This window comes from Bos grunniens, chromosome X (genome assembly GCF_055505025.1).
Source record: "Bos grunniens cultivar Pamir isolate PY7600 chromosome X, Bosgru_T2T1.0, whole genome shotgun sequence".
NCBI lineage: Eukaryota > Metazoa > Chordata > Mammalia > Artiodactyla > Bovidae > Bos > Bos grunniens.
In genome coordinates, this window is record NC_141194.1 from 138,561,590 (window position 1) to 138,584,455 (window position 22,866).

Genomic DNA, 22,866 nt, shown 5'->3' on the forward strand with positions numbered 1-22,866 from the left:
CTGGAGAAAGCACTTGAACTAGAAAGGGCTAGAGATAGAAATGTGGGTGCCAAAAGCACATAGATGATATTTAAAGTTGTGATACTGGATGAAATCATTAAGTTGGATAAGAGAACCAAAGGCTGAGCCTTGGGGTACTCTGATGTTAAAGGGCCTGGGAAAAGAGGAGGAGCCAGCAAAGGAGATATAGAAGGAACACATGTAAGGTAAGAGGAAAACAAGAATATAGCATCTTGGAAGCTAAATGGAAGAAGGAGTGATCAAGTCTGTTAAATGTCTCTGACAGGTCATTTAAGATGAGGACTGAAAAATGGATTTATTAGCAGGGAGTTCAAAACTAGCCATATTTGTAGAGTTTGAGTGATGTTAAAAGAGAATGGGAAGAATGGAATTAGAGACAATGAGAATAGACAACTCTATAAAGGAGTTGCTACAGAGAGGCACAGATAAATGGAGGGGTAACTGAGGAAGTGAACTCGAGATTTTCTTTGAAGATAGGAGAGAGACTGTTTATGTGTTGATGGGAATGATTGAACAGAAAGAAAACTGGTGATGTAGGAGAAAGAGGAGCAAATTATTGGATTAGTGTTCTTGAATAAGATAGAATGCAGCTTATAGCGTAAGTGATGGATGAACTTTATATAGGACCACAGGGAATTCACATATAATAACAGGTGGAAAGGTAGCATATGTGGGTACACTTGATGGTAGGTGGATAGATCTGATGGTGAGAATTTGTAGAGGTCCTGCTGATTGATCCAGTTTTCATGCTGAAATAGAAAGCAAGTTCATCAGATGAGAAAGGGAATGATAGAGGAGGTATTGGAGCTTAGAAGAGAAAGTAGGAAATAGTTGCGTAAGAGAGTATGAGAGTGAATGGACTAGAGAAATAAGAGTATAATTGGCCAGTGACATTAAGGACCCACTTGAGGGTGGATATGTGAAATTAGTACTTTGAGGAGTTGTAGCTATTGGTAATATTAGAATTTAGGATATGGAGTGAATGGCTAAAATAGAGTAGAGGAGGTCTTTGCAAGAGTGGAATTCAAGGAACTAAGAAACCAGCATGTTGGAAGTATCACTAGCATGTATATGATAATCTCTAAAAATTAAGAAAGGAATAGAGTTGGAGAAAGTGACACTGAATCAAAAGCTAAGGTCATTCATTGCTAAGTAAAGGGCAGTGACCCAGGGGTCCATAGATGACAACAATAATACATAACTAAAAGTGGCAGAGTACAGAACTCAGAGCTCTGTCCCTTCAGAAAAGCAACTGATGAACTGGCAAAAAAACTGTCAGTCAACTTTCACAGAACTCTGGAATTTAGTAAAAACTTAAACAACCAAGAAATGATTTGGTGAAGAAAGAAGCTGCTGTTTGGGATAAGAGAGCTCTGTGGCATTTTAAATTGCCTGCCTACTATCTCACACCCAGATTGATGGTAGCTGTGAAGATAAAAGCAGGCATTCCTAGTACAGATTGCTAATGCCTGAGGATATAAAGAATTGTTCTCAAAGAATTTGGCCTGTCTGGCTACTCCCTGAAGGATTGGTGCAAGGGCTTGTCTTTGTTTTGCCTGACTGGGAGCATCCCTCGGGCTAGGGTGAAAGTGAGGTCGTTCAGTCTTGTCCCACTCTTTGCAACCTCATGGACTATAGCCTACTAGCCTACTATGCTTCTCCGTCCATGGGATTTTCCAGGCAAGAATACTGGAGTGGGTTGCCATTTCCTTCTCTAGGAGATCTTCTCGACCCAGGGATTGAACCTGGGTCTCCCACATTGTAGGCAGATGCTTTACCATCTAAGCCACCAGGGAGTCCAGGGAAGATCCCATCCATGGGAATCTCCTAAAAATACCTTTTGGATAATGGTATACCCTGCCACACAGTGTCCAGTGGTGCCTTATATAGTCTGAGGAGCAGAAACAGAAAAGAATGAAGAAAAATATTAGAGCCTAACAGACCTATGGGACACCATCAAGTATACCAATATGTGAGGAGTTCCTTGGCTGTCCAGTGGTTAGGACTTGATGCTTTCACTGCCGTGACCCTGGGTTCAATCCCTGTTTAGAGAACTAAGATCCCATATATGGTGTAGCCAAAAAAAAAAAAAAGTGTGTCAGTATGTATATTGTGGAGTCCCAGAGGCAGAGGGGAGAGAGAGAGAAAAGGACAGCATATTTGAAAAAATAATGGTGGAAACCTTCTCAAATTTGATGAAATATATGAATCTACACATCTAAGAAACTTGAGGAACACCACATGGGATAAACTCAGATCCATACTGAGACATATTATAGTCAAATTATAATATAGTATATTATATATGTGTGTATATATATATATATATATATATATAAAATAGTCAAAGACAGAATCTTGAAAGCAGCAAAACAGATGTGACTCATTCATACAAGTGACCTCAATAAGATTGACAGCTGATTTCTTCAGAAGGCAGTGGAATGGACTATGTAAAGTATTAAAAGAATGAAACCAAGAATTCTATATCCAACAAAACTATCCTTCAAAAATGAGAGATTATGATATTCCAAAATAAAAGCTGGGGGAGTTCATCGCTAGCAGACCTGCCCTACAAGAAATGCTAAAGTGAGTCCTTTGGATTGAAATGAAAGGACACTAGACAGTAACTTCAAGCCATATGAAAAAATAAAGAACATTAGTAAATGTAACTACATAGCTAAATATAAAAGCCAATATTATTGTAATTTTTGATTTGTAGTTTCTCCTTTTTTCTGATATGATTTAAAAGACAAAAGAATAAAACAAAAATTATAATCTAGTTGACACACAATGTGTGACAATATAAAGGGGGGAAGGATAGAGATTTATAGATGCACAGTTTGTATAATATTGAAGCTAAGTTGATATTAATTCAAAATATGTTATTATAAGTTTAGAATGTTAATTGTTAACACTCAAGGTGACCATTAAGAAAATACTTAAAAAATAAATAGAAGAGGAAAGGAACAGGGAATTTAAAAAAATACTAAAAAAGTGATGGAGGAAATGAGAAACAGTAAAATAAGACAGGAAACAGTAAATGGCAGAAGTCCTTCCTCATTACCAATTATTTAAATGCAAATGGGTTAAACTTTGCAATTAAAAAGCAGCATTTGGCAGAATGTATAAAAAAGCAAGATCCAGACCCACCAAGATCACATGACTTTTCTATAGTGTTAAAATTCATTGTAATAAAATGAGAGGGAAAAAAAGCATGATTCAACTATATGTTATCTATAAGAGACTTACTTTAAGATCCAAAGATACAAATATATTGGAAGCGAAAGTATGTAAATAGATAACCAATGCAAACAGTATCCAGGAGAGATGGGGTTGCTATATAGACTTTTAAGTCAAATTTTTTTATAATAGATATCAAAAGACATATATTGATAAAGGGTCAGCCTATCAGGAACATAAAGCAGTTAATAACTGTATATGTACCAAACAGAGCCTCAAAATATATGAAGCAAACATTAGCAGGGTTGAAGGGGGAAATAGACAGTTCTACAGTAACTATTGGATATTTCCATACCCCACTCTCATTAGTGGATAGAAAAATTTAGACAAATTATCAGAGAGGAAATAGAGGACTTGAGCAACACTGTAAACCAGTTAGACTTAACAGACATATATAGAACAGTCCATTGGACAACAGTAAATTACACATTCTTCTCTAGTACACATGGAACATTCTCCAGGATAGACCTTATATTAGACAACAGAACAAGTCTCAATACATTTATAACATTGAAATCATGCAAAATATTTTCTTGGACCACAGCGGAATGAAACTAGATCACAAGAATAGTGAAGGATAGTGAGCAATAGAAAATTCAAAGCTGGGTGGGCTTTAGGGAGCATGATGGAGAATAGTCTGAAAACAAATATAAAAAAAAGATGATTCATACCCTACCTCCAGTCCTAGTATTGTGAGGGGTCCAGGGAAAATAGCCACCACTTGACTGGGTTACAGTGGGAGTGGTGTTCCTAGTGAATGCTAGGCTCTGTTCAAATGTTAAGGTGAAAGGGGGGAGGAGAGGTTGAGAGGATACATTTAGAGAAGAGTTTCAAGGCATAGGGGGTTTTGCTGAGGATGGGTCCTGAATTCCAGAGGATTCCATAGAAGTTCTTTAAGAATGTGGATGCATGAGAGAGGACAGAACAGGGATTGTGCAGAGCGATATGAAGATCAGAGTACAGGAATTGACATTTGGCCCTGAGAGTTGGAGGCTTCTTGTGGCACACTTAAGCAGAGTTCATGGGGGAAATGTGAATATTCCTGGTGGATTCAAGTCAGTGAGCTTTTGTGGTTTTGCTCTGAAACCATGACCACCATTTGTTTTCATGGAAAAAATGTTTTGATACTAAAATAGCCATTTAAAAACAATTAAAATCAAACTGTTGTTAAGTTGAGGACTTAATCTGTCTTAAAAATCATGGTGAAATAATGCCTTTTAAAATGTATTTGTTAGTTTCATTAGCTTCATATGTGCATAACACATATCACAATTATGGGAGGAGGTTTACTCATAAAGATCAGTGTTGAGTAGAAGCAGAACATGGGGGGGCGGTCCTAAGATGGCAGAGGAATAGGACGGGGAGACCACTTTCTCCCCCACAAATTCATCAAAAGAATATTTAAACGCTGAGTAAATTCCACAAAACAACTTCTGAATGCCGGCAGAGGACAGCAGGCACCCAGAAAAGCAGCCCAGTGTCTTTGAAAGGAGGTAGGAAAAAATATAAAAGACAAAAAAAAAGACAAAAGAGGTAGGGACGGAGCTCCATCCCGGGAAGGGAGTCTTAAAAAGAGAGAAGTTTCCAAACACCAGGAAACACTCTCACTGTGGTGAGCCTTGGAACCACAGAGGGCAACATAACCAGGAGGAAAAATAAATAAATAATTAAAACCCACAGATTACGTGCCCAACAGTAACTCCCCCAGCGGAGAAGCAGTGCAGATGCCTGCACCCCCACTAGCAAGCAGGGGCTGGGGAGGGAGGCCCCGGGCTGCATTGGTTAGAGTAAGAACCGGGCCTGAATGCCCCAAGAGCAATCTGAGGGAACTAACTTGGGCTAGCAAACCAGACTGTGGGATAGCTACCACGCGAAAAGCCCTAACCTTAGACACCACCAGGCCTGCTCACAGAACAAAGGACTGAGCAGAGCTAGCCGGCTGCAGACCATCCCCCTCCGGTGACAGGCAGCCAGAGCTGGAAGGGGGCAATCACAGCCCCAGAGAGACATTAACTACCAAACTGCAAGCAGGCTTCTTTGCTAACTAAGACTTCTTGGGGTTCTGGACGGTCAACATCCGCCTGAGAAGGTGCGCCAGCTGTACAGCCAGAAAACCTGAGCAGCAGGGATGGGGGAGGCAATAAGTCGCAGCGACCGCGCTCACCAAACACCTGAGCTGCTCGGACCTGGGAAGGGCACAAAACGCAGGCCCAACCGAGTCTGCACCTCTGAGGACTACCTGAGTGCCTGAACCTGAGTGGCTTAGATCTAGGAGGTCCATGCAGCCCAGGGCAAGCCTCCGATGGTTCCCAGTGGTGCAACCTAGAGCCTAAGCAGTGTGGGCAGGGAGGGCTCATGTGCCGTGAGCGGGGGCAGGCCCAGTGTGGTTGAGACACTGCGAGCACATGCCAGTGTTATTTGTTTGCAGCGTCCCTCCCTCCCCACAGTGTGACTGAACAAGTGAGCCTAAAAAAGTGTCCACCATGTCCCCCTTGTGTTAGGGCAGAAATGAGACACTGGAGACCAGCAAACAGAAGAGCCTTGGAAGTGACAGGTGCAATAGATTAAAACCCTGTAGTTAGTACCGACTACATAGGAAGGGGTCTATAGATCTTGAGAAATATAAGCCGGACCAAGGAACTATCTGAAAATGAACTCACCCCACACTGCCCACAACACCACCAGAGAAAGTCCTAGATATATTTTTTCTATTTTTACTATCATTCTTTTTTTTAAGTCCTCTATTACTCCTTTAATTTTCATTTTTATAACCTATTACTTTGCAAAAAAAAGAGACCCTATTTTTTAAAGCAAACTTCATATATATATATTTATAATTTTTGTGACTTTGTTTTTTTCTTTTTTTTTTCCTTTAATATTGTATTTTTGAAAAGCCAACCTCTACTCTAGATTTTTAATCTTTGCTTTTTGGTATTTGTTATCAATTTTGTACCTTTAAGAACCCAATCTTCAGTACTCATTTTTACTTGGGAGCGAGATTACTGGCTTGACTGCTCTCTCCCCCTTTGGACTCTCCTTTTTCTCCACCAGGTCACCTCTATTTCCTCCCTCCCCCTTTTCTTCTCTACCCAACTCTGTGAATCTCTTTGTGTGTTCCAGACGGTGGAGAACACTTAGGGAACTGCTTAGTGGCTGGATCTGTCTCTCCCCTTTTGATTCCCCCCTTTATCCTCCTAGCCACCTCTGTCTCCGTCTTCCCTCTTCTCTTCTCTGTATAACTCTGTGAACATCTCTGAGCAGTCCAGACTGTGGAGCCCACATAAGGAAGTGATTACTGGCTAGCTTGCTCTCTCCTCTTTTGATTCCACCTCATCTCACTGGGGTCACCTCTAACTCCCTCCTCCCTCATCTATTCTCCATGTAAATCTGTGAACCTCTCTGAGTGTGGAGAAACTTTTCATCTTTAACGTAGATGTTTTATCAGTGGTGCTGTATAGATGGAGAAGTCTTGAGACTACTGTAAAAATAAGACTGAAAACCAGAAGCAGGTGGCTTAAGTCCAGATCTTGAGAACACCAGAGAACTCCTGACTCCAGGGAACATTAATCGACAGGAGCTCATCAAATGCCTCCATACCTACACTGAAACCAAGCACCACCCAAAGCCAACAAGTTCCAGAGCAAGACATACCACACAAATTCTCCAGCAACACAGGAACACAGCCCTGAGCTTCAATATACAGGCTGCCCAAAGTTACTCCAAACCCACTGACATCTCATAACTCATTACTGGACACTTCATTGCACTCCAGAGGGAAGAAATCCAGCTCCACCCACCAGAACACTGACACAAGCTTCCCTAACCAGGAAACCTTGACTAGCCACCCATACAACCCCACCCACAGTGAGGAAACTCCACAATGAAGAGAACTCCACAAACTGCCAGAATACAGAAAGGCCACCCCAAACACAGCAAAATAAACAAGATGAAGAGAAAAATAAACAAGATGATGAGGAATACACAGCAGGTAAAGGAATAGGATAAATGCCCGCCAAACCAAACAAAAGAGGAAGAGATAGGGAATCTACCTGATAAAGAATGCCGAATAATGATAGTGAAAATGATCCAAAATCTTGAAAATAAAATAGAATCACAGATAAATAGCCTGGAGACAAGGATTGAAAAGATGCAAAAAAGGTTTAACAAGGACCTAGAAGAAATGAAAAAGTGAATATATAATGAATAATGCAATAAATGAGGTCAAAAACACTCTGGAGGCAACAAATAGTAGAATAACGGAGGCAGAAGATAGGATTAGTGAAATAGAAGATAGAATGGTAGAAATAAATGAATCAGAGAGGAAAAAAGAAAAACGAATTAAAAAAAAATGAGGACAATCTCAGAGACCTCTGGGACAATGTTAAACGCCCCAACATTCAAATCACAGGAGTCCCAGAAGAAGAAGACAAAAAGACCATGAGAAAATACTTGAGATAATAGTTGAAAACTTCTCTAAAATGGGGAAGGAAATAATCACCCAAGTCCAAGAAACCCAGAGAGTCCCGAACAGGATAAACCCAAGGCGAAACGCCCCAACAAATATTAATCAAATTAACAAAGATCAAACACAAAGAAAAAATATTAAAAGCAGCAAGGGAAAAACAACAAATAACACACAAGGGGGTTCCCATAAGGATAACAGCTGATCTTTCAATAGAAACTCTTCAGGCCAGGAGGGAATGGCAGGACATACTTAAAGTGATGAAAGAAAATAACCTACAGCCCAGATTACTGTACCCAGCAAGGATCTCATTCAAATATGAAGGAGAATTCAAAAGCTTTACAGACAAGCAAAAGCTGAGAGAATTCGACACCACCAAACCAGCTCTCCAACAAATGCTAAAGGATCTCCTCTAGACAGGAAACACAAAAAGGGTGTATAAACTGGAACCCAAAACAATAAAGTAAATGGCAATGGGATCATACTTATCAGTAATTACCTTAAATATAAATGGGTTGAATGCCCCAACCAAAAGACAAAGACTGGCTGAATGGATACAAAAACAAGACCCTTATATATGTTGTCTACAAGAGGCCCACCTCAAAACAGGGGACACATACAGACTGAAAGTGAAGGGCTGGAAAAAGATATTTGATGCAAATAGAGACCAAAAGAAAGCAGGAGTAGCAATACTCATATCAGATAAAAAAGACTTTAAAACAAAGGCTGTGAAAAGAGACAAGGACACTACATAATGATCAAAGAATCAATCCAAGAAATAGATATAACAATTATAAATATATATGCACCCAACATAGCACTACAATATGTAAGACATATGCTAACAAGTATGAAAGGGGAAATTAACAATAACACAATAATAGTGGCAGGCTTTAATACCCCACTCACACCTATGGATAGATCAACTAAACAGAAAATTAACAAGGAAACACAAACTTTAAATGATACAATAGACCAGTTAGACTTAATTGATATCTATAGGGCATTTCACCCCAAAACAATGAACTTCACCTTTTTCTCAAGGGCACACAGAACCTTCTCCAGGATAGATCACATCCTGGGCCATTAATCTAGCCTTTGTAAATTCAAAAAAATTGAAATCATTCCAAGCATCTTTTCTGACCACAATGCAGCAAGATTAGATCTCAATTACAGGAGAAAAACTATTAAAAATGGCAACATATGGAGGCTGAACAACACGTTGCTGAACAACCAACAAATCACAGAAGAAATCAAAAAATGCATAGAAACGAATGAAAATGAAAACACAACAACCCCAAATCTGTGGGATACTGTAAAAGCAGTGCTAAGGGGAAGGTTCATAGCAATACAGGCATACCTCAAGAAATAAGAAAAAAGTCAAATAAATAACCTAACTCTACACCTAACAACTAGAAAAGGAAGAAATGAAGAACCCAAGGGTTAGTAGAAGGAAAGAAATCTTAAAAATTAGGACAGAAATCAATGTAAAAGAAACAAAAGAGACCATAGCAAAAATCAACAAAGCCAAAAGCTGGTTCTTTGAGAGGATAAATAAAATTGACAAACCATTAGCTAAACTCATCAGGAAACAAAGGGAGAAAAATCAAATCGATAAAATTAGAAATGAAAATGGAGAGATCACAACAGACAACACAGAAATACAAAGGATTATAAGAGACTACTATCAGCAATTATATGCCAATAAAATGGACAACTTGGAAGAAATGGGCAAATTCTTAGAAAAGTACAACTTTCCAAAACTGGACCAGGAAGAAATAGAAAATCTTAACAGACCCATCACAAGCACAGAAATTGAAACTGTAATCAGAAATCTTCCAGCAAACAAAAGCCCAGGTCCAGACGGCTTCACAGCTCAATTCTACCAAAAATTTAGAGAAGAGCTAACACCTATCCTACTCAAACTCTTCCAAAAATTGCAGAGGAAGGTAAACTTCCAAACTCATTCTATGAGGCCACCATCACCCTAATCCCAAAGCCTGACAAAGATGCCACAAAAAAAGAAAACTACAGGCCAATATCACTGATGAACATAGATGCAAAAATCCTTAACAAAATTCTAGCAATCAGAATCCAACAACACATTAAAAAGATCATACATCATGACCAAGTGGGCTTTATCCCAGGGATGCAAGGATTCTTCAATATCTGCAAATCAATCAATGTAATACACCACAGTAACAAATTGAAAAATAAAAGCCATATGATTATCTCAATAGATGTAGAGAAAGCCTTTGACAAAATTCAACATCCATTTATGATAAAAACTCTCCAGAAAGCAGGAATAGAAGGAACATACCTCAACATAATAAAAGCTATATATGACAAACCCACAGCAAACATTATCCTCAATGGTGAAAAATTGAAAGCATTTCCCCTAAAGCCAGGAACAAGACAAGGGTGCCCACTCTCACCACTACTATTCAACATAGTTTTGAAAGTTTTGGCTACAGCAGTCAGAGCAGAAAAAGAAATAAAAGGAATCCAAATTGGAAAAGAAGAAGTAAAACTCTCACTGTTTGCAGATGACATGATCCTCTACATAGAAAACCCTAAAGACTCCACCAGAAAATTACTAGAGCTAATCAATGACTATAGTAAAGTTGCAGGATATAAAATCAACACACAGAAATCCATTGCATTCCTATTCACTAATAATGAGAAAATAGAAAGAGAAATTAAGGAAACAATTCCATTCACCATTGCAACGAAAAGAATAAAATACTTAGGAATATATCTACCTAAAGAAACTAAAGACCTATATGTAGAAAACTATAAAACACTGGTGAAAGAAATCAAAGAGGACACTAATAGATGGAGAAATATACCATGTTCATGGATCGGAAGAATCAATAGAGTGAAAATGAGTATACTACCCAAAGCAATCTATAGATTCAATGCAATCCCTATCAAGCTACCAACAGTATTTTTCACAGAGCTAGAACAAATAATTTCACAATTTGTATGGAAATATGAAAAACCTTGAATAGCCAAAGCAATCTTGAGAACGAACAATGGAACTGGAGGAATCAGCCTGCCTGACTTCAGACTCTACTACAAAGCCACAGTCATGAAGACGGTATGGTACTGGCACAAAGACAGGATATAGATCACTGGAACAAAATAGAAAGCCCAGAGATAGATCCATGCACCTATGGACACCTTATCTTTGACAAAGGAGGCAAGAATATACAATGGAGAAAAGACAATCTCTTTAACAAGTGGTGCTGGGAAAACTGATCAACCACTTGTAGAAGAATGGAACAAGAACACCTTCTAACACCACACACAAAAATAAACCTAAAGTAGATTAAAGATCTAAATGTAAGACCAGAAACTATAAAACTCCTAGAGGAGAACATAGGCAAAACACTCTCTGGCATAAATCACAGCAGGATCCTCTACGACCCACCTCCCAGAATATTGGAAATAAAAGGAAAAATTAACAAATGGGACCTAATCAATTCTAGAAAAATAAACGACCCAATCAAAAAATAGGCCAAAGAACTAAACAGACATTTTTCCAGAGAAGACATACAGATGGCTAACAAACACATGAAAAGATGCTCAACATCACTCATTATCAGAGAAATGCAAATCAAAACCACAATGAGGTACCATTTCACACTAGTCAGAATGGCTGCTATCCAAAGTCTACAAGCAATAAATGCTGGAGAGGGTGTGGAGAAAAGGGAACCCTCTGACACTGTTGGTGGGAATGCAAACTCGTACAGCCACTATGGAGAACAGTGTGGAGATTCCTTAAGAAACTGGAAATAGAACTGCCTTATGACCCAGCAATCCCACTGCTGGGCATACACACTGAGGAAACCAGATTGGAAAGAGACACATGTACCCCAGTGTTCATCGCAGCACTGTTTATAATAGCCAGGACATGGAAGCAACCTAGATGTCCCTCAGCAGATGAATGGATAAGAAAGCAGTGGTACATATACGCAATGGAGTATTACTCAGCCATTAAAAAGAATACATTTGAATCAGTTCTAATGAGGTGGATGAAACTGGAGCCTATTACACAGAGTGAAGTAAGCCAGAAAGAAAAACACCAATACAGTGAAAAGTGAAAGTGAAAGTGAAAGTGAAGTCGCTCAGTCGTGCCTGACTCTTTGCGACCCCATGGACTGTAGCCTGTCAGGCTCCTCCGTCCATGGGATTTTCCAGGCAAGAGTGCTGGAGTGGACTGCTATTTCCTTCTCCAGGGGATCTTCCTGACCCAGGAATCGAACCCGGGTCTCCCGCATTGCAGGCAGATGCTTTACCATCTGAGCCATCATACTAACGCATATATATGGAATTTAGAAAGATGGTAACGATAACCGTGTATGCGAGACAGCAAAAGAGACACAGATGTATAGAACAATCTTTTGGACTCTGTGGGAGAGGGAGAGGGTAGGACGATTTGGGTGAATGGCACTGAAACATGTATAATATCATATAAGAAACAAATTGCCAGTCCAGGTTCGATACAGGATGCTTGGGGCTCATGCACTGGGATGACCCAGAGGGATGGTACAGGAGGGAGGTGGGAGGGGGGTTCAGGAATGGGGAACACATGTATGCCTGTGGCAGATTCATGTTGATGTGTGGCAGAACCAATACAATATTGTAAAGTAATTAGCCTCCAATAAAATAAATTTAAATTAAAACAAAAGAAGCAGAACATAATGTATTGTCACCATTTGCTTTTTATTTGCATTGGGCCATTTAGTAATTGCCAGTTGTCCTCACTTCATTCTTCTATTCATCTGACCCCAAGCCATTTAAAAATTAAGCGCAAGTCATCTTGATGACAGAGATCCATCTGTTTCTCTGTAGGACCAATAGAGCTGGCCTGGGATTGGCCATTCCTAGTTTTAAAATGTTTGATTATCCATGTGTAATAAATATTGTAGTAGCAGTGTTAATCCCTCAGTGGTGTCCGACTCTTTGCAACCCCATGGGCTGCAGCCAGCCAGGTTCCTCTGTCCATGGGATTCTCCAGGCAAGAATACCAGAGTGGATTGTCATTTCCTCCTCCAGGGGCTCTTCTCAGCCCAGGAATGAAACCTAGGTCTCCTGCATTATTGGCAGATTCTTTACTGTCTGAGCTACCAGGGAAGAAGTACAGACACCCGTTTTGAAGGGGAAGTCAGCTGACAAGCAGATATACTTAGCACAGAACCCAAGAAATACAAGAACTGGGAGAAGAGTATAAAGCAGACACAGATGGTTCCACACTTCCAAATTTGTCAGTCTTGTCTATCTGCAACTCCACTGAGAAGTACTTGAAAAAGCAAGTTAAGAAAACCCACATATAAACAGAAACCCAAAGTATTATGCAGTATAAAATCTCACAAGTTTCAGATTTTATTCAAATATTAGCGTGTGTCCATTTTTGAAACTGTGTTTCTTGTGTTCATCAGTTGTACCAATGTGAAAAGAGATAGTCACATGATTATATTTGTCCTGAATTCGGATGTTATTCATGTTCAGGAAGAGCAATGAAGCTTATTTTTGCCCTAGAGTTATTTGGTCTAATTGTTCTTAATTATTGGTAGATTAAAAAGATAGATTTTAGTTGTACTTTTTGCACTAAATAGAAACTTTTCTTTTGTTTTTCAAGGAACCAAATGGAGAGACTCCTTCATCTTTATACAGAGTTGCAGCCGTACTTCTACAATTTAACCTTATTGATTTAGATGATCTTTATGTACATGTAAGTTAAGTGGGTTGCTAAGAATATTTGGTTATTCATCCCAGGGGTGGGGAAGAGGAGGAGGTAGCCATATAGCACTCCAAGATTGGTTCTAGACTCTCAAGTCTTAATTTTTGAAGCCCTATTACATTATTGCTTTGTGTTTGCTTTTTAAAGTGAATGAATTTAGTTTATTGGAACCATGGAAATGAAATACCTTTTGTCATTGCTACAGAATTCAAGGTGGACTGTGAAGTTAAAGTTCTTAATTGTCATCAAGGCATATGTCATGGAGAGAGAGGCCAAGTTCTAATCAATGTGGTTTTAGACTTCTATATTATACACGGATTATGGGAAATATGGGATTAACTAAATAGTTCTTCCTTTTCCTCTAAATGTTAATTTTGAGGATTCAGGATGAATTTGGTACTTTTCATGTACTTTTAAAAGATAGCTTCTCTGGTGTTTTTACTGCTGGATAATAGATGACTAATATTGTGCTTTTATTGCAGGATCTAGAGGAATGTGTAGGTGGTTGTGATAGATGACCTCTAGTTTAGCAACAGCTTAGCCTGTCAGTTTGAAAACACTAGGTTTGTAGTATAGAATTTCTTGTTTTATTAGGTTGTGCGTTAGGATATCTATGAACTGTTCAAAACTGACATCATCTTCACTGCCTTTGAAATCATTTTCTAACTTCTAACTTCCTTGCCTGTCATTACATATTATGGTTACAGAGCTGAATGAAATTTCATCAGTCTCTTGGAAGCAGTCATAGTCTAGCAAGGGAGAAAACATTTTGCATTCTATAAGTACTTTATTGGAAATAGTCACATAGTGCTTTGAGGGCTCAAAATAGGTAGTGACCATCTCTGTCATTGAGGGATTTTGAAAGGCTTCTCCAAACTACTGACATTCAACTGGGAACTTGATAGATGAGTAGGTGTTGGCCAGGCTTAAATAGGTGGAAAGCATTGTCGGTAGAATTAACTGAATATAAAGGCAAGAGGTTTGAAAAGATTTAATTATCCCCTTAGGGGAACACTGAGACGCTCACAGTGGTTGGAGCCTAGGATGATATGTAGGGGAAATGAGGATGGAGAAGTAGACTGGAGGCCAAACTGTGAAGGGCTGTTAGGGGCCATGGTAAGGAGTTTGGATTTTTTTCTTGTTGATAGTAGACAGCCATTCAAGATTTAGTGTAGACAAGGATGTACAAACTGAAAACATGAAAAACTGGCTAGAAAAAGAAGAATCTGAAGACATAAGTATGAGTTTATACAGGCAAATGTAGACTTTAGAACAAATGGAAAGTACAAAAGTGATGATAGATTTATTACTGATATTTTCAGCTTAATTGTAAGTATAAGCAGAGTTTAAAAGTATTCCTGTTAAAGTGACAGGGATTTTCAGATGGGATTAAAAACCAGTTTATTGTTTACATGAGACTTCTAAAACCTAAGGGCAAAGAAAGGTTGAAAGTAAAAGGGTGGGAAAATATACCAGGGAAATTATTCTTGTCAGACAGAAGAGAGAATCACTTTATAATAATAAAGTTGTTTTTACTAGAAAGACATAATCATTATAACCTTTATATATAGCTAATACCATATTTTCAAAATACACAAGACTAGAAATGGAGAGAACTATAATTAAAAACTTAGAGTTAACCCACTGTAATGGGAGATTTCAGAGGCAATTGAAGTAGACTAGGTAAAAGATGAGAATCTGTGGTAGATATATGATAGGTATATAAGTAGAGCAATAAAAATGGGTTTGATTGGCAGTGGAGAGAATAAGGAATGAGAAAAAGTCTGGCTTACCTCCTTGCACCAGTCCATAATGAGTTTTCTTCCACTCCCCTTTTTTGACTGATGGGATAAAGTCTATAGTATGTAGTTTAATATTTCACTATGTCTCCTTGTGCATGTGCTCAGTCGTGTCCAACTCTTTGCGGCTCCATGGACTATAGCCCACCAGGCTCCTCTGTCCATGACATTTTCCTGACAAGGATACTGGAGAGGGTTGCCATTTCCTACTCCAGGGGATCTTCCTGACCCAGGGATTGAACCTGCATCTCTTGTGTCTCCTGCATTGGCAAGCAGATTCTTTACCACCACTCCACCTGGGAAGCCCCTCATTGTGTCTCCTTTTATTATTTACTAATTTTTTAGTTAGTGTTAGATTTATCTATTGAAATAGATTTTGCATTTCTAGGGGCAGGAATAGTGAGCTATCATCATAGTGCCTAGCAAAAATGACTCAATAATGGTTAGTTGGATATGTGTCTATTTATGAAATGTCCATATTAACCATCTTCCACTCATACAAGATGGCTGTACTTGAGATAGTTGATCCTTTTTTTCATAATGGAGGGTCAACTATCCACTTGATACTTTTTCTTTTGTAATAAACTAAAAACTAGTTTGTGACTTAAGTCAAATAGGTGTCTAGAAAATGAAAAGTGAGATGTCAAGCTGTTCATAATTTTTTGACTTAAGATTTTTCATTTAGAGGAATCAAATTTGCCCCATTATGTAAATCAGTAGTTTACCTCTCCCAGATTGGATCTGTATATAGTATTTTATTTAATTTGGAGTTTGGCCTTTAAAGGGGAAATCTCTGACATTTTTAATTGAACAGGTACGCATTTTCTTGGATAAACTAATAAATCCAATGGTAGGCACTACTGTTGTAGTATTATATTAATTTAGGACCTCTAACAGAAGAGATGAAACTTTGAATTGCTACCTGAGTTTAAAAAGTGTACAAAATTCAGGTATTTAACCTTGTCAGGTTAATATGAAAATTAGGGGGAAACCTATTTTGAAGGGAAATTATAGTCATAAATAGACCAGACTTCTTATGTACAGTTTTATCAATTGAGAGTAGTGTTTGCTTTTTATATGTGCAAATAGTATTAGCTATTTTATGAAATTTTAATGAACCATTTTTAGCTTCTTCCAGCTGATAATTGCATTATGGATGAACACAAACGAGAAATTGTAGAAGCTAAGCAGATCGTTAGAAAACTTACAATGGTTGTATTGTCTTCTGATAAAATTGACGAGCGAGAGAAAGAAAAGGAAAAAGAAGAGGAGAAAGTGGAGAAGGTATATAATTTATTCTGGTAAATGTTGTCTTCTGGATTTAGAATTATGAAATTCAACTTGTGATGGTTAATCAACTTGTGGAAGAATAATTTCTTAGTTTTGATTGTGATGAAAGCTAGTTTGTGGAATACTAATTTGCAAACATGGTTTTGGCACCTCCCAAATGAGGCTGTCATGTTTTTTCCTATATAAATTGCAGAATGTATTCTAGATAATATCACACATGTATTGACTATATTTGTGCTCTGTGTATAGTGTCTCTCAAGTCCTGAAGGGATTCTCAAAGATGAATTCTAGTTTCCTGTGGCACAGTAGAACCTTAAGTAGAACTGAATTTAATTCTAAGTCTGTAAACTGTTGTTTTGTCTGCTAAATGAAAAAGCAGATCCTGTTATTCCTTTTTTCAGTCACTAAAAAACTTGATTGTGCTTTCCAGAAAATACTGTTGAATTTGCCATGAATGGAAACTGTTGTTGACATACATTGTATTATTTGGCTTAGTTTTTTAAATGAAAAATATTTAAATATTTATTGGTGTCTGTATTCTGAGTATTTTTGCTATAATTGTTCCATTTTAGCCACCTGACAACCAAAAACTTGGTTTGTTGGAAGCCTTGTTAAAGATTGGTGATTGGCAGCATGCGCAGAGCATTATGGATCAGATGCCTCCATACTATGCAGCTTCACATAAACTAATAGCCCTTGCTATTTGCAAGCTGATTCATATAACTATTGAGCCTCTCTATCGAAGGTATGTTACCATATGGTTTACTAATTGAGGTAGAAAGAGTTTAGGACTACAAAATAAAATCTGCATATTTACCTTGTCTCCTTCAATCAAGCATATATTTTAATTCAATCAAGCATATATTTTATTTTATTTATTTATTTTTTTTTCAATCAAGCATATATTTTAAATTGTTTTATCAGAAGATAAGAGATGTTCACAGAGCGTATCCTTCTGGCAGGTATTAATCAGTGACTTGTCTCCTGTCACCTACACCAGGCAAAATTTGTGCTGCAGTGTAGTCTAAAAACTACATGTTAGATTTCTAGTTTGGATTTGCTCCGCTGAGAGTGAAAACTCCATTCTTCTGTTTTTGACTTTTCCTTCTCTCTCGGGGAGGAGAAAATTCCTCAAGTTTTTACCTAGTGTAATTTTCCTCTATCTTGGGTTGAGTGGCTCTGAGTGAGGTCTGTGCCACTCTGCTTGCCTTGTCTCTTCTGGCATATAGGCTGCTCTTCTGGAAATTGCTAGTGCAGCCTCTCTCATCATCCCTGGTTACTGTGTCAACCAGTCCTCTAGCCCTCAACCTACTTGTAGGATACTTAGGAGCAGTACTGGCAGCAGTGCTGGCTTCAGCCCCACAGATCAGAGCCTGCCCCCAAAGCCCCAGCTTTGTGACTCGTGCATAGCTGCTGGCTGCTGCCTTGAGTGCCAGCTGGGCTGTGGACCGTGAAGGCTCTTCTTCAGAGAGTGACCCCTGTGACTCCACAGCGGGACACCTGCTCAGCAGGTGAGAACTCTGGGCATGCTGTCCTTTTAGCGTGACATACCCTCTTTCATGATGCTGCTCACCTACCTCACACTCAGTCTAGGTAGTGGAAGTCAGGTTGAGAAATGTTTATTGACTTGAATCAGTGATGTTATCTCCATATTTTTCTCTTTCATCTTTGTGTCTCTGAGGTCCATCCCTTGTTCCCCATTCCCATATCCAAATTCCTGATCCTGACCAAATTTAATTAAAAACCAAGTTCATGTGATGTATGAATATGTTACCTGTTACATGGAACCTACACTACTCTAATTTCCTTTTCTTATGCATTTAATTTGAAACGGTCTCCTAAGCTCTTGAGTTTTTTCAAATGAGTATTGTTTTTGTCTTTTTCTACCAATTAAATTATGTGGTATAATGAAGTTAAGCACAAATGAAATAGAAGAAGCAAATATGAGTAAGAAAAGTTTTATAATATGACTGTGTTAACTTAAAATGGAGCATTGCATAGTATATATACATTTTTCTTCTTTTTGTAGAGTTGGCGTTCCTAAAGGTGCTAAAGGCTCACCTGTTAGTGCTTTGCAAAATAAGAGAGCACCAAAACAAGCAGAGAGCTTTGAAGATTTGAGGAGAGACGTCTTCAATATGTTCTGTTACCTTGGTCCCCACCTTTCTCACGATCCCATTTTATTCGCAAAAGTGGTGCGGATAGGCAAGTCATTTATGAAGGAGGTTAGTAAGTTTTTTTTCTTTTGAGCAGAAAGCTAAATTATAGAATGAAAATGTTCTGAGTATATTTGTGTTATGTGTATCTCTAGAAATACAAAGAAAGTAAACTTAAGAAAATGTTATGCTGAGTAAGATTTGGACAAAGTCAATGTGTCCCAACCATTTATATATAAAAACTTAAATCCAGTCAAGCCCTCCAGATAGAAAAATACGGTTTGGACATGTGATTGCTTTTTGAATCCTCTTATAATTGTGGTTATTTGAACATTCTTTCCTCTTGCTTTTCTTCTGCTCATTTACTTTATTGGCTGCAGTTTTGAATCATTGCCATTATTTGTGTGAAGTCCCTTTAGCCTCAGACTTCAGACTGTTCAGGATCCATTCTTTTTTTTTTAGTAAACTTTTTATTGAAGTAAAACATGGTACAGAAAGCACACAAACCATAATTGTATAGCTCAGTGGCTTTTTCCAAACTAAATAGCCATGTGTCTACCACTTAGATCAAGAGATAGAACAGTACTAACACTTGAGAGTTTTCCTTAGATGCTCTCCTAATCACTACTCCAAGGGAAACTGTTATTATTTTATTGATGTAGAGTTGGTTTACAATATTATATTAATTTCAGATGTATAGCAAAGTGGTTTGGCTATACATATGTATGTATATATCTTTATACCATTTTTTTATTCTTTCCCATTATAGTTTATTAAAAAGATACTGAATATAGTTCCCTGTCAGATACAGTAAATCCTTATCTATTTTATATATGGTAGTGTGCATCTGTTCATCCTTTGCTCCCAATTTATTTTATGTCTGTGAGTCTATTTCTGTTTTGTAAATAAGTTCATTTATATCATCTTTTCAGATTCCTCATAAAGTGATCTATATTTGTCTTCCTCTGACTTACTTCACTTTGTATGGTAATCTCAAGGTCCATCCATTTTGTGGCAGATGGCATTGTTTCATTCTTTTTTATGGCTGAGTAATATTCCATTGTGTGTGTGTGTGTGTGTGTGTGTGTCTGTATGTGTCCATGTACATACACAGATACACAGACCCACATATTTTTCTCCATTCGTTCTTGATGAACACTTAGGTTGCTTCTGTGTCTTGGCTTATTATTATATTTTAAAGTTAGCTTTGAGTTATAATTTATATACAGTAAACCTCACCAACTTTAAGTATGCAATTTGATGAATTTTGACAGATGTATATAGTTGTATGTCTACCACCACAATCACAATATAGGATATTTTCATCATCCCAGCAAGTTCCTCTTGCCTCTTTGCCATCATTTCCCTCCCTTCATTGCTGGTTCCTGACAACCGCTGGTAGGCTTTCTGTCACTGTGCTTTTGCTTTTTCTAGAGTTTGACATAAACGGACTTGTATAGAATGTACTCTTTTCTGTCTGGTTTCCTCCACCTTTAGTGCTTCTGAGATTCATCTCAGTTGTTGTATGTGTCAGTAGTTCTTTATTGCTGTGTAACATTTCATTATATACACATACGAGAGTTTATTTGTTTGCTAGTTGATGAGCATTTGAGTTGTTTCTAATTAGAGGCTATTGTAAATAAAGCTGCTATGGATATTCTTCTATAAGTCTTTTTTCTGGGGGAGTGTATGTTTTTGTTTCCCCAGGATTGGGATTGCTGGGCCATATGGGTAAGTGTATGTTTAACTTTTTGTCAAACTTTTCCAACACGTGTGTACCATTTTGCACTCCTGGGAACATTGTATATGACTTCCTAATGCTCCACATCCTCATCAACATTTGGTATTGTCAGTCTTTTAAATACTAGTCATTCTAATGGGTGTGTAGTGCTATCTTTTGTGTTGTAATTTATGTTTCACTGATGATCAGTGATGTTGAGCATCTTCTTATGTTCATACTTGCCATTTATAATCACCTTTAATGAAATGTCTATTCAAATCTCTTGCCCATTTTAAATTCAGTTGTCCTTTATTCTCAGTCCGATTTGCCTTGTCATTTTGTTTACTGTCTTTTGAAAAGCAAAAGTTTAAAATTTTGATTAATTCCAATTTAGTAGCACTTCTCTTTTATAGTTTGTGCTTTGTGTTCTAAGAGGTCTTTGCCTAACCAAGGTCTTAAAGAATGCGTGATTTCTTTTCAGTTGTAAAGCAGTGTAACCAAAAAACTGTAGAAATCTGGAAGTTGTTACAAGCATAAATGTGGTTTTCTCCAGTGTTTGGTGATTGCACCTAATTTTTAATTTTTGACAACAGTAACTGCATAGAAAATTAACAACTCTTGTGTTTTAATCACTTGACACCTATTTCATTTAGCTTTAGATACTTAGCTGGTAGATAATTTTTTTAAATATTAACAAATTTATATTGTACAAAGGTATGCTAAAGAAATCTGCTAAGTAGTTCATTACTATACATGATATTTATTATATAGCATATATTCATATAAGAGAACTATAACAGTGTTTCATTATGTTGATCTTATAGTCTGAAAAGGATGAGACATGTTAACTAGTGCTTGTTCAAAGAACACGGGTTGTGTTTCCCCAGTGTGTAATACTGAGAAGCATGTAAAGTCAATTTGTCCCATTACTGGTGATGTTAGCATTAATCACTTGGTTAAGGTGATGGCTGCCAGGTTTCTCCAGTGTATAGTTACTCTTTTTCCCTTTGTTGTTAATATGTATCCTGTGGGGAGATACTTTGAGACAATGTAGACAGCCTCTGAGACAATGTAGACAGCCTCTTTCTCATCTTACTTTCACCCACTAATGTTATTCTTTTTCATTGAAAATCTTAATGTTCAGATGTCTTGTTCTGAAATTCTTTCTCTGGCTATGAGTATCATAAACTTGTAAGCAGGAGCTCAAACATCAAACTTTCGGAAGTCCCATATGTAGACATATGTATAAACATATATAGATACAATATTGTTAAGATACACAGGTGCTAAAACTCTTCCTCTCCGCCGTCTCCATTGTAGCCCTCATTTGTCTTCATTCTATCACAGTTGTGCCTGGTGCCTGGCCCCTAACTCCAGTCTCTATTTTTGCAGAGGTAGAAAGGCAGAAGGGAAGGTGAAAAAGTTTATTTTGATCCCAGTGTGGAAAGAAATCTATCTTCTCTCATTTCTAAGGTTGTGGTAGGAAAAGTGCATCTTTCCAATGATCTGACTTAGCATTTTGGTTCATTTTTTTACCCTAAAAATATTTCACTATAACAAATCATTATGTGTTTATAGGTTTAAAAGACTTTAGTTGCCTAGCTTGAAATTTAACCATGGTGTTTTTTTCTTCTTTTTTTTTAATGTTCCTTCTAAAGGGGGAATATGGGGCTTCCCAGGTAGCTCAGCTGGTAAAGAATCTGCCTGCAATGCAGGAGATTCTGGTTCAATTCCTGGGTCAGGAAGTTCCCCTGGAGAAGTGATAGGCTACCCAGTCCAGTATTCTTGGGCTTCCCTGGTGGCTCAGACAGTAAAGAATCTGCCTGCAATGTGGGAGACCTGGGTTTGATCCCTGGGTTGGGAAGATCCCCTAGAGGAGGGCATGGCAACCCACTCCAGTATTCTTGCCCAGAGAATCCCCATGGATAGAGGAGCCTGGCTGGCTACAGTCCATGGAGTCACAAAGAGTGACATGACTGAGCGACTTGTCTGTAGTCTGGAATAGGGAGTGAATGAGCTCCGTGAGGCTGAGTACAGCCATCATATAGGGGACCTCTGTTTTGTCTTCTGAGACAGATTACACATTGTATACTAGGCATGCACAGCCAAGTGGGTATCCAGCTCCCTTGGACTTTGATTCCCTAGTCTGAGCTCAGTTCCTTTGAGAGACAGCAAGCCTTAGCACCCAGAGTCCTGCTGGGCTGCTACTCAGAAGGGTTTTTCCTCAGGCTAGTTACTTACCTTGTAGGTCTTGTTGCCTAAAGGATTTTATTTACTTACCTTCCTTGCTCAGTACTGTTTCTGGGGATTGGGTTAAGGGCAGGCACCATACCACATTGACTGTACTTTAGAATCTTTGTGTGTGTTTGTGTTTGCATCCCCTTAAAATTAACAGCATAATTTGCTCTTTTCTTGCTTGGTTGGTGGTGATT

The 22,866-nt window shown here is 38.1% G+C and overlaps 1 protein-coding gene across 26 annotated transcripts in view; it reads left to right on the forward strand.

Moving 5' to 3' along the window:
- Positions 1–22,866, forward strand: part of THOC2 (THO complex subunit 2) — a 118,575-nt gene that overhangs the window by 47,781 nt on the left and 47,928 nt on the right. For all 26 annotated transcript variants that reach the window (XR_015159095.1, XR_015159094.1, XM_086388173.1 and 23 more), the window contains 4 exons: positions 13,368–13,460; positions 16,397–16,552; positions 17,131–17,303; positions 18,588–18,783. Coding sequence is in view for 24 of the 26 variants with exons in the window: in XM_086388173.1 (XP_086244299.1) it covers positions 13,368–13,460; positions 16,397–16,552; positions 17,131–17,303; positions 18,588–18,783 (618 nt within the window). In the remaining 2 variants the exon portion in view is untranslated. The remainder of the gene's footprint in view (positions 1–13,367; positions 13,461–16,396; positions 16,553–17,130; positions 17,304–18,587; positions 18,784–22,866) is intronic.